This window comes from Carcharhinus amblyrhynchos, chromosome 18 (assembly GCF_965287045.1).
Source record: "Carcharhinus amblyrhynchos chromosome 18, sCarAmb.v2.hapA, whole genome shotgun sequence".
NCBI lineage: Eukaryota > Metazoa > Chordata > Chondrichthyes > Carcharhiniformes > Carcharhinidae > Carcharhinus > Carcharhinus amblyrhynchos.
In genome coordinates this window covers 52,644,934-52,657,359 of record NC_137341.1, presented here as the reverse complement: position 1 = coordinate 52,657,359, position 12,426 = coordinate 52,644,934, and the positions used below count along the sequence as shown (strand labels likewise).

General features: G+C 39.9%; 1 protein-coding gene across 3 annotated transcripts in view; it reads left to right on the top strand.

Annotated features, from left to right (window-relative positions):
* Positions 1-9,718, top strand: part of marf1 (meiosis regulator and mRNA stability factor 1) — a 63,069-nt gene extending 53,351 nt beyond the window's left edge. For 2 of the 3 annotated variants that reach the window (XM_080207022.1, XM_080207020.1), the window contains exons 23-27: positions 1,166-1,378; positions 3,082-3,142; positions 4,096-4,239; positions 6,001-6,171; positions 7,444-9,718. In XM_080207022.1, the coding sequence (XP_080063148.1) occupies positions 1,166-1,378; positions 3,082-3,142; positions 4,096-4,239; positions 6,001-6,171; positions 7,444-7,685 (831 nt within the window). In that variant the 3' untranslated portion in view covers positions 7,686-9,718. The remainder of the gene's footprint in view (positions 1-1,165; positions 1,379-3,081; positions 3,143-4,095; positions 4,240-6,000; positions 6,172-7,443) is intronic. The other variant, XM_080207021.1, reaches the window with a different exon arrangement.
* The last annotated feature ends 2,708 nt before the right edge of the window (positions 9,719-12,426 follow it).

The following is a 12,426-nucleotide window of genomic DNA, read 5'->3' as shown; positions in this document are numbered from 1 at the left end:
ACTTACCCATCCCTCCACTTCCTCATCCAGGTCATTTATGAAAATGACAAACAGCAAGGGTCCTAGAACAGATCCCTGGGGCACTCCACTGGTGACTGATCTCCATTCAGAAAAAGACCCATTCACAACCACTCTCTGCCTTCTGCAGGCAAGCCAGTTCTGGATCCACAAGGCCAAAGGCCCTATCAGATGATTACTTTTCAAATCTCTTCAGTATCCTAAGGATGTACAGGGAAGATTTCTTTCATGCCTTAGTAAGTTGCGTGGTTTGCTAATTAGTACTTTAAAAAGAAAGTTCAGCCAGTGTCTCTTTGCATTGAGGCTTATTCAGGTTTTTAGTTCTGCATCCAGAAACCTTAAAGTAGAACTGAAGTCCTGTATCAGAGATAGGATTCTCCCAGCAAGAATTCATACTTTCCGACTTGTCTTCACTTTGTACCTTGCATGAAATCTATCCCAAACTGCACTTGAGAACTTGATGCAGCAAACTTCATTGTTGGACTCCAGCCAGATAAGGAGGCATGGTCAGCCCCTCAGTGATGGTGGGGGTCAGATTAGAGATTTGAGTGAAAAAAAATGTGTTCCTGCACATGGCGCCGTATTAAAAATGCATCACCTCAGCCATATTGTTTCAGTTTGCATAAGTGAGAGCACAATAGTGAGTGTTTTATCAATCCTGTAACTTCCTCCAGCATTGAACTGTCAGGGTGATGCTGATTTTAGTTACAGTCCCTTCATCTACCCATAGCTGGCTGCTTTAGATTGTTCAGGTTTTAGTTGATGTGTACATCTGAAAAATGCTCCTAGTGGTGCTTTTTTGTAGAGAATTTGAAAAGGAGGTTGACAGTCCATTTGCTCTTCCAGTTTGAATAATTACATTAGTTTGATTGGAGTATGCTATTCTGTTGTAAAATGTAGTGAAATAAACATAATTTCAGGTCATGTTGTAGGGCTTGTTATGTGAAGTTTTCACTGAATTTACAAAGTAAAGATCATTACCTGAGTCTGACTCAAGGATACATCATTTCTGGGGGCTTAAATTCATTTAATGGTTTTTGACATTATCCGTGATACTTTTGAGGTAGTTTGCCAGTTTTCATAGTTTTATTTCCGGGGCATGATACTGGTTACTAAACTTTTACTGTTTTGGGTTAATTTGTGACAGGTATTCACTGATGACAATGGAGAAGAATATGTGAAACTTACCAAAGTGTACCAGTTTGCCAAGAATGTGCGAGCCTTACTGCACACCTACCACTACCAGCAGATTTTCCTGACTGAATTTCCATCTACTTACCACAAGTACACAGGTGAAGTGCTACAGCCCAAAGTATATGGCTATGCAAGCATAGAGGATCTCCTTGTTGCAATACCACAGGTAAATGTGCCTATTAGTTACGAGTTATATGTTGCTCTTAAACTGTGCAGAAGTTGTTTTTTAACTCTTTTCTTTCCTATAGACTTGATAGATATTAGTCTCCTGGGGACAGCTAGTTTTGTTTTGGGGCAAAGTTGCAGTGATAAATTTTATAAAACGAACCTTAAAATACAAAAAAATGCTTAGTTTAAATTCAGTCCCATTAAATGTTGTCCTCCCTTTTTTCTTTAATCCCACCCCGCCCCCTCAAATGTTTCTTCTTACTGTTGTGTCTCACTACACCTTGGGAATGGGAATTCCTTTTTAAAACGTGTGTGTATTGGCTTTTAGCCAGTGGAAAGCAGATTCCATCAAAACTGGAAAGTGCTGTGCTAAGAAATCATATTCAGCAGTAGCATTCAGAGTTAAATAGTGCTGGATTGACTAAATCTATATGTGCTGCTGCAAGGATTAATGGTGACTATTAATATTCCTACTGTTTCAGCTGTCTTCCAATTATCATTATCCATTTACGTTTGCCAAATTATAATAGCCTGTTGCCTTTCGTACCTTTTAAAAAACATGAAGTGTAGGGGTCTAGTTAAGCAGCAGATGCACAGATAATTGTGAAAATCCAGAAGTTGCTGTCAGTGTTACCCTGTCCCTCAGGTTGTGCTGTTGCAGTCTTTGCTGAAAGCTTGCCCTGTGACTGAGTCTATGGCTATAAACAGCGAGAAAGGCTGGGACATATTTGTAACTAAACCTCTCAGGCCCTGAAAAGTTAATGTGATGGATTTCATTCCCTCAAAATTGATATTGCAGATTGGTCTGCTCATGTATTTTCTGATCCTTAGTTTTGTTTCCTGTATGATAATATAAATGTGTGTGTGTGTGTGTGTGTGTGTGTGTGTGATGCAATGGGTATGTTTAGAATTCAGGTATGTTTTGCAGGGCGTTGGTTTTGTCTCAAAACGTTTAAATTGGTAGCTGAGAGTGCAGGGTAGTACTAATTTTAGACCTCGAGTGTTTGTTTTAAATAGAGCTAATGCATTTGTGTTTATCGGGGGATTTCAGTAGAGTTTTGATTACACATGACTCTGTCCCTGCCAATGGGAGGGGCTAAGTTTGAGAAGAAATGTTTGTTTGTTTCATTTTAAAATGCAAGCATTTGTTGTGTGCAGCTCTCTCGCTCGCTGCCACGTTCCCCGGTGACCTAAGTCATAGCAATTATGTCTACGTTTCGCTAACTAATTTTAAAGAGGGGGTTTAAGTATATAAAAGGAATATTGTTTGAATTGGAACTCATAGTGATAGGTTAGCAGTTAAGACTTGTATCTTGTCACATTTAAGTATTGTTCAACTGTTAAAGGTTAAGCTAGTTCATTGTTATAGTCAAATTTTGCTTTTGTAAAAGCTTCCCAGTTTGTCAGTAGGATTGCACCACCTTAGCCTCACACTATTGCCAAAGAAACTTGTTGGGGTATAGTCTGGCTCCATAACATACCTTGAAATTTCTGATCTCGAGCCCTAACAATCATTCTTGCAAATTCTGCCTCTTTTTGTGCTTTTGATCTTGGTAAGAGTGACACCAAATGAAAGAACACAAACACAATTTTGACCAACTTATTGGATTGTTGCAAGGCATGAAATGTCAGCCAGAATTTCAAGGAGCACCTTCCACAACATGTGGAGTTTTATCTTTTAATATTTTCAATTTTTAATAGGTCATCTGGATAAAAGGACATGGGCAGAAAAGAATAGTGGTTTTAAAAAATGACATGAAAGGTAACAGTTTATTTTAAACTTAATGAGGCTTTCTGCTTTTATCCATTTTTTTCCACTTTCCCTTTTAGACAATTACCGTAAAAGAAAAATTAAGGAAACATTTATACTATGTGCCCCAAATCACCTTTAACAACAAAAAAAACTGGGTTTCTGTATTTGCAGCAACGACTTAATGACCCATGAATATTTGTACGCACTTTCTGCATTTTTAGACTGGCTGGTGAAAGGCAGAAATACGGGAAACATGAGAAGAAGTTTCCCCCTCAATTTAGGGGTGTTTGCACAGAAACATAGAACATAGGATAGGAGGAGGCCATTTGGCCCTTCAAACCTGCTCCACCCTTCATCATGATCATGGCTGATCGACCAACTCAATAGCCTAATCCTGCTTTCTCCCCATAACCTTTTGATTCCATTTGTCCCAAGTGCTATATCCAACCACCTCTTAAATACATTCAATATTTTGGCATCAGCTACTTCCTGTGGTAATGAATCCCACAGCTCACCACTCTTTGGGTGAAGAAATGTCTCCTCATCTCTGTCCTAAAATGGTTTACCCCAAATCCTCCAGACTGTGACCCTGGATTGTGGACTCCCCACCATCAGGAACATCCTCCCTGTATCTACCCTGATAGAATTTTATAAGTCTCTGAAATCCCTCCCGCATTCGTCTGAAATCCAGCAAAAACAATCCTAACCTAGTCAATCTCCTCATACATCAGCCCCGTCATCCCCGGAATCAGCATGGTTTAATTATCCTGTAAAGCTACACCACCTGAAAATTACTATCTCTAGAGACAAGATAGCAGTATAATTTTTTAAATAAATGCTATTGCTGTGCATTTAAACAATGTTTTGACTGTGTATTAATTTTCAATGGATTTTTTTAAAACTTCTATAATAACCTGTTCCATGGTCTTATTTTTTCTTCCCTTTGCCCCCAACCCTGACAGTGCGTAACAGCTCTAATTGTTGTTCTCCTGCTTACATGGTCGAAGAATGTGAACAGCCACCAGAAGATCCAAAACGCCCAGTAACCTTGGCAGTAACAAACTCCAGTGACACCGAGACAAAGGAGTTTGAAACTGCCAGCTCCTGTAAGTATGAAAGCAAATTACTGCGGATGCTGGAATCTGAAAACCAAAAGAGAAAACGCTGGAAAATCTCAGCAGGTCTGGCAATATCTGTAAGGAGAGAAAAGAGCTGACGTATTGAATCCAGATGACCCTTTGTCAAAGCTAAAAGGCACAGAAAGTGGGAGTATTTATACTGCAGGGCGAGGGAATGCAAGATAAGTCATAGCCATAGAAACCAGGGGAAAAGACTGCTAATGGCAGTCCTCAGAGAGTAAAGGGTGTGACTGGCCAAATGGCAGAGAAGCTGTAAGCTGTGATAGATGGAGATGTTGCAGGGGATGGCCATAGAAAAGAGGTGAAGTGTAGATAAAGGGAAATGGGGGGAGAAAAGGTAAGGGAAGGGGGGTGAAGTATGGGGAAAGAATGGGAGGGAGGAAGAAAAATGGAGGAAAGAAAATAAACAAAAGGTAGAGAACAGTAAAAAAAATTAAACAAAATAGAATGAAAACAAAAGGGTCAAGGTGGGGTAGAGCAAATCATCTTGAATTGTTGAATTCGATGTTGAGACCGAAAGGCTGTAAAATGCCAAGCTGGAAGATGAGATGCTGTTCCTCCAGTTTGCGTTGAGCTTCACTGGAGCTCCTGTAAGTGTAATAGATTTCATAATTAACGTGTTGCAACAATTGCTTGTCTTCTAGATCTGAAACAAGATGTGCCATAACAGGGCAACTTTCTCCATTGTCACTGGGTCAGCAACCATAGCAGTATTCTGGGAGCAAATTCACCAGATAGACTGGATCAGAGTAGATGGGGAGAAAGTGTTCCCACTCAGGGCCTAAAACAAGGGGCACAGATGTAACTTAATTGGCAAAAGAAACAAAAGCGACATGAGGGAAAACTTTTTCACATGGCGAATCATTAAGATCAGGAACGCACCACCTGTGTGTGATGGAGACAGGTTAAATCGAGGTATTTAGAAGGGAATTAGACTGATGCGAAGAGGAAGAATGTGGAGAATGTTATGAGGAGAAGACAGGAGAATGAGTTGCTCATTCGGAGAGCTGTTGCAGGCACGATGGGTCAGCTAGTCTCCTGTGTTGTAATAATTCTGTGCATTCTGAACTGATACCAAGATTGATGCCCTGTTCTCTTTATGGTAACTTGGGGCAGGTGCTAACTGCCAATCATCATCCCAGTGTATCCACAAAACTGGAAGCAAGTCTGTCAAGTGTGCAAAAGTAAAATGTAGTCCTCGGGGGGGGTGGTTCTTGCACTGGCATCTGTACAACCTCATAACAGCTATTGTTTGAGAGCTGAATGATGCTTAACAATATCACTAGTTCCACAATATGCAAGTCCTGGCTAAGCTGGTTAGTGTAAGCTGGAGTTGCTGGGGGATGAGATACATCCCTTCCCTGCAAGTGGCAGAATGTGGGGCTTTGGTATCTGAAACATGGAATGGAGTGGCTTATTCTTGGGGATCATAATCCAAAAGGCAAATCTCAAGAAGCCACTAAAGCACCTGGATCCCACCCTAATCATCAGTTTTTTAACAGGCATCGTGACTATGAAAAATGTTCATGTAAAAACCATGAATGTTTGTTGTACTGCACTTCTTACAGCGTGCGGTGATGCTTTGTTCATATTATAAAGTCATAACAGATAATACACGTGGAGTTTTCAAATTGACCCTTTGTTCCAAAGTGCAGGTGGTGTGTGAGGTTTTGGTGAAGGTATTATAATGTGTACAACCTCCTAACATATGTCACTTTTTTTTCATAGGTTCAAACCAGCCTGAACAAGAGCTCCTCTGCCTTGGTAACCAATCTCCTGTTGACTTGCTCTGCGGACCCGTCCCATCGTGCTTACCATCCCCCCAACTCAGACCAGACCCAGTTATTCTTGAAAATGCTGATCTTATTCAATTTGAGGAACAGTCACCGAATGTTGCAGGTTGAGAGCCAATCTTTATCTTTTTTAGCATGCTGTCAAAGTTTTTCCATGTAATGGGTTAAATCTCCACAAAACACAGTAAGTACAGTAAGAAGTCTCACAACACCGGGTAAAAGTCCAACAGGTTTATTTGGGATCACGAGCTTTGAGTGCTGCTCTTTGATCAGGTGATTCCAAATTAACTTTAACCTGGTGTTGTGAGGCTTCTTACTGTGCCCACCCCAGTCCAACACCTGGCATCTCCACATCAGTATTAAGTAAGCATTAAAATAATTCCTCAAACAGGTAAATAATAAAAAATTATTTAATACAGGATAATATTTCATCGCTTGTAAAACTACACTGTGATGCAAATCTGTCTATTTAAAAAGAAAACCTTGCATTTATACAACAATTCCATGATCCTGGGATTCCAAAATACTTTACACCAGTGAAGTACTTTTAAAGTGTAGCTACTTGCAATGTGGCAACCACTTTATTCATGGCAGCACAGTAGTTAGCACTGCTGCCTCATAGTGCCAGGGACTTGGGTTCGATTCCTGGCTTGGGTCACTCTGTGTAGAGTCTGCATGTTCTCCGTGTGTCTGCATGGGTTTCCTCCAGGTGCTCAAGTTTCCTCCCACAGTCTGAAAGACATGCTGGTTAGGTATATTGGCCATGCTAAATTCTCCCTCAGTGTACCCAAACAGGCACCGGAGTGTGGCAACTAGGGGGTTTTCATAGTAACTTCATTGCAGTGTTAATGTAAGCCTACTTGTGACTCAAATAAACTTTACTTTTACTTTACGTGGTCAAATCTCATTGCTAAGTAATCTGCTGTTGATTGAGAGATAAATACTGGCCAGGGTACCAAGACAGTGGCATAGTGATTAGCACTGCTGCTTCACAGCTCCAGGAGCCTGGGTTCAATTCCCTGCTTGGATCACTGCCTGTGTGGAGTTTGCATGTTCTCCCCGTGTCTGCGTGCTTCAGTTTCCTCCCACACTCCGAAGATGTGCAGTTTATGTGGATCGACCATGCTAAATTCTCCTTCAGCATACCCGAACAGGCGCTGGAGTGTGGTGTCGAGGGGATTTTTACAGTAACTTCATTAGTGTTTAATGTAAGTCTATTTGTGACACTAATAAATAAATTTTAACCTACTTTTAAGGGAGATCTCCTCTTTAGAATAATATATCTGACATTTTAAGGCCAAGGAATGGGATACAGCTTTTAACATGGAATGATCAGGTTTTGAAAATGTGTTGTAATGCTGTATAACTTTCTAAACAGATATGTTGGTCTTGACAGAGGAGGAGAAAACTATCCTTCCTGCAGCTATGACCGAAGAGGCTTTTACCAGTGGCAGCGTTACCAACCAGATTAAAGAAAATATTCCAACTGTGTATCAAGCTGAGGATGTGCATGAAACCAAGTCGCCACACGTGGAAGTGACTGACAGCCCCCTCAAGAAGCCCAGAAGTAAAGTGAAGTTGGCAGCAAATTTTTCACTTTCATCCCCAATTAACCTTTAATTTAAGAAAGAACTGTATACTTATTTTTACTACTTAAAGCACTAAAACTGATTCCAAAGTGCTAAATCCAAAGAATTGAACACATTTTTATCTTCACTTTCCTTCTGTATTTAAAATATTTAAAGAATGCCACAAAACACATAGGAAGAAAACTGGGTCTGTGTCTGGAGCTGATATTACTGTAGTCCATGATCTATCTTGGCTACAGTTAAGATTCCAAGATTTGTGTATAGGTTGTTATAATTTAGAGATTTGTAATGTTTGATCGAGGTTTTTGTTTTTAAGAAAGTCAAAGCTGTGTTTTCTTGCACTAAAAGCCTATTCGTGTTATCTCTCCAATGTAAGGTTTCTCAGTAAAATGCATGATGTCTCAAAATCCGATAGCTGAGGTTTTTTGATCCGATTCCTACAGACCAGCAGTACGTCTTGTATAATCTAACTGTACAAGTGTAGTTGAAATGTTTAGAATTTGACTTGAATGGCTTGTAATTACAATCCAATCTTTGGTTTTGTTCACCTCTCTGTAGAAAGAATCGATTGCATTCAATGGTTGTGTTGTTTATAATGTCCTGTAGTTGAAGAGTAGAGCTAAAGAACCTCCTAATAATGCAAATGCTGTTGGGGTGTGATGGCTTCCCATAAGGTTTATGTTTGAGTTTTACTGCAAGTTGGTTTAATCAGATATCTGTAATCTTGTTTTCATGAATTCTATCTCAAAATTGAATTGACCATTGCCTTAGCAATCTGCTACACTTAACGGTGCGTCTCCAGTCTAATGTGAGTGGCACTGGTGCAGAGTTGGGAGTTCACTGTGAAATATGCATGTGTTGCATAAATCACAGGGCCTGGGTCAGGTAAGGAAAACTGTTCAAAAGCTATCATTTCCACTTGACAGTTGGAGCTGAATTTCCCCTTGAAAATGCGGAAACGTCAAGGTTTTGTTAAAACCTTGTTTTTTTTTAAAGCCATGTTTCATTGGGGAGCTGTGTACATAAACTAACAGTTACAGAATGTTTTAATGTGAACTGCTTTTATTCCATTGTGTTTTGAGTGGTTACTATTGGGAAGTTTTAAGTGTCAGAGTTGGTGACTGTAGTGCCAGTGTGATGACCTTGGAAAAGGTTAAAAGGATTTAATAGTGTGTGGCAGTAGGCCCATTAGGGCCTGCTGGACGGAACCTGGCTTTTACAATGGATTGTATTTGCCAGAACGCACTTTTTCTAGATTACGATAACCTATTTTTGAAAAAGAAAATTCTCCACTGGTGCCAGAGATTTGAGTTTGTTAGTAAAATGTGTAATTGCTGAAACTATCTTTCTCTACAGACTTGCATTTGTGACCATTCAGGTTTATAATGTGCATAAACATTGAAATATTAGCTTCAGAAATACTGGAAAGTAGCAAAACTGGGATAAACTGAACAATTGTATGGGGAAAAAAATCTATTCCAAGTTAAACCTGGAACTCAAATGTTGCAGACTTTGACCAGGTGTTTAATGTCTGTACACTAGTACGTATATAGGTTTTTTCAAAAAAAACCTTATTAAATAATGGCAGTTTAGATGCTAAAGAAGTTAATGTGCAGTAACTATTGCCAAACACCTTTTTAATAGTTCCTGCTTGGAACATCAGCAAAGAGGAACAGAAATATTCTGATTTATTACAAGCCACTCAAGTCATGTAGAGTAGGTTCTGGTTTTGTGATGTCTAAAAACCCACAGTATGTTAGTAGTTGTTCTGAAATGGTGGCTTATATATGCAGATCTGCATAAATTTGTGTTGGTAATCTCTTGGCTGATTTGAGTAACAGACTTTGTACACTGATGTAAACTGGTAGAGATACGTTTATTTGAGGTCTTTGAACATTATTATGTTGATTGAGTATTGGATATATCTGAAAATATGACAAAGGCTTGTTTCCTCTCTATGTATTTTCAACAAAAATAGAACAAGAAAAATGGCTTATCAAATGCTGGCTGCTTTGTTTGGGACCAAATTTATTTTGCCATGAATAAAATTTTACAGCAAGCATATTTCCTGTTGGTCATTTTTGGTTTAAATATGCACATGACTCATAAGGGCTGAGTAGATGAGACATAACTACCTGAAACTATGGTCCAGAGGGGCAGTTTTTTATAGGGTGGTGAGTGTCTGGAACAAGCTGCCAGAGTAGTAGAGGCGGGTACAATTTTGTCTTTTAAAAAGCGTTTAGGCAGTTATATGGGTATGGGGGATATGGGTCAAATATGGGCAATTAGGACTAGCTTCCTGATTTAAAAGCTGAGCAGCATGGACAAGATGGGCCGAAGGGCCTGTTTCCATGCTGTAAACCTCTGACTCTAAATCTCTGGAGAATTGTTTGTAGGAAGGCAACTTGGGGAGTTCTTTATTTTCTCCAATTGTAGTTCATTCTCTATCTTAAACTGTTCGTGCCACAGCCTCCTATGTTCAAGGTACTGTCCTGGAGAACCAGAAATATTTTGCAACAAGTCTGTTAAAAGTCGTATGGGCAACTGCCAATGAAGTAGCGACAGAGCAAAGTCCAGACCCTCTTTGTTGAACAAAGAATAGAAGATGGATAATTGATGTAATCAACATTCCAATTCATTCCATTTCATGTTTGTACTGAATTTAAATCAAGGGGGCACAGGTTCAAGGGCAGAGGGGGCAAGTTTAAGGGAGATGTGCAGGAGAAGTTTTTCATGTCGAGAGTGGTGGGTGCCTGAAACATGCTGCCAGAGGAGGTGGTAGAAGCGGACACGTTAGCAACATTTAAGAGGCATCTGGAAGGATACGAGTAGGGAGGAAAGAGAAGGATATGGACCAAGCAGGGGCAGATGATTTACAGCATCATGATCAAGCCATACTTGGAGCCAAAGGATCTGTCCCTGTGCTGTACTGGGATGGGGTTGCAGGGGGGCTCTTGAGTAGCAGGTATTGTCATTCAGTCTTCTGATATTTGAAAATATGGTTACATATCTATATGTGCACTTAATTTTGAATCCATATTTGTATTGCAAAGTGATGCAAATATTGTGGACTGTGTGCATGTCATGGGACACGACTTCCAATCCTGCAAATGTAGCAGTGGAACAGAAAAACTTCTATTTTTCAATAAAATATATACAGAAGATACACATAAAGACTTAATCTGAATATGTTGAAATGTTTCCAAATTTTAAAACATTTTTCAAAAGTTTTGAGAGGTTGTGGAAATTGCAGAGACTACAACATATCAAACATTTTCAGCGCCAACCAGTGAGGAAAACCTTAAACACCTCATTCCCTAAACACCTCATCCGTTGACTGTCTACACTTCCGGCTGCCTTGGCAAAGCAGCCAGCATAATTAAGGCCCCTACGCACCCTGAACATTCTCTCTTCTGCCTTCAGAGAAAGATACAAAAGTCTGAGGTCCCATACCAACCAACTCGATAACAGCTTCTTCCCTGCTGCTGTCAGACTTTTGAATGGACCTATCTCGCATTAAGTTGATCTTTGTCTACACCCTAGCTATGACTGTAACACTACATTCTGCACTCTCTCGTTTTCTTCTCTATGAAAGGTACGCTTTGCATAGCACGCAAGTAACAATACCTTTCACTGTATACTAATAATGTGACAATAAATCCATCTCCATAGAGACAAATTACAGACAGATTTGTAGTCAGTGGTATAATATCTTTTGCCTTATTGTACATATAAAAGTTTCCTGTGTAAATGGGAACCAACATGATCTTATCTATGTCATTATTGCTTTTTGAAAAAGATCTTATGAACAGTATATGCATTTAAATCCTTAGCATCATTAATCAGATGTAATTGGAGTAAACTTGCAAGTTCAGCTTGTGGATAACTTAATGGGGAGGCTGTGGTGTTGTGGTACTGTCACTGGACTAATAATCCAGAGACCCAGGGTAAAGCTGTAGGAACATGGGTTCAAATCCCACCACAGCAGATGGTGAAATTTGAACTCATTTAAAAGTCTAATCGTTACCATAAAACCATTGCGGATTGTTGTAAAAACCCATCTGGTTCACTAATTTCCTTTAGAGAAGGAAATCTGACAGTGTTACCTGGTTTGCCTAAATATGACCCCATGTTCTTACATGTCCTTTGAACTGAGCACTAGGTAGTTTCAAGGGCAATTGGGTAATAAATGCTGGCCCAGCCAGCGACATCCAAAACCCATGAGAGAATTTTTAAAAACTTGGCTGAATGTCGGTAAAGGCTGGATGTCAGTAAATGGTGTTCCCTGGCAAATAAAACTGTTCAAAAATTGAAAGTGTGTGTGATTTTTCCTACTATTTCCTTTTCACATATCGTTCTCTCAACCTCCAGTGATACTTTCCTTGCTTGGATCGAAGGGACATAGACTGGAACTCCAAACTGATGTCCTACCCTCAAACATCATGGGGCAGCAACAAATAACTTAATCAAGCTTGTCACATGCTGGTTCAGAAGCTGAGCAGAGTTATACTGGAAACTTCTCAGAATCACCTCTAGGTGTAACCAGTTCTTAATTCACTAGGTTCACTAGGCTGATAGCGGAGATGAGGGGTTACCCTATGAAGAGAGACTAAATAGACTGGGTCTGTACTCGTTGGAGTTTAGAAGGCTGAGGGGGGATCTTAGAGACATATAAGATAATGAAAGGGATGGATAGGGTAGAACTAGAGAGATTCTTCCCGCTTAGAAAGGACAAGTGGACTAGAGGGCACAGCCTCAAGAAAAGTTGGGGG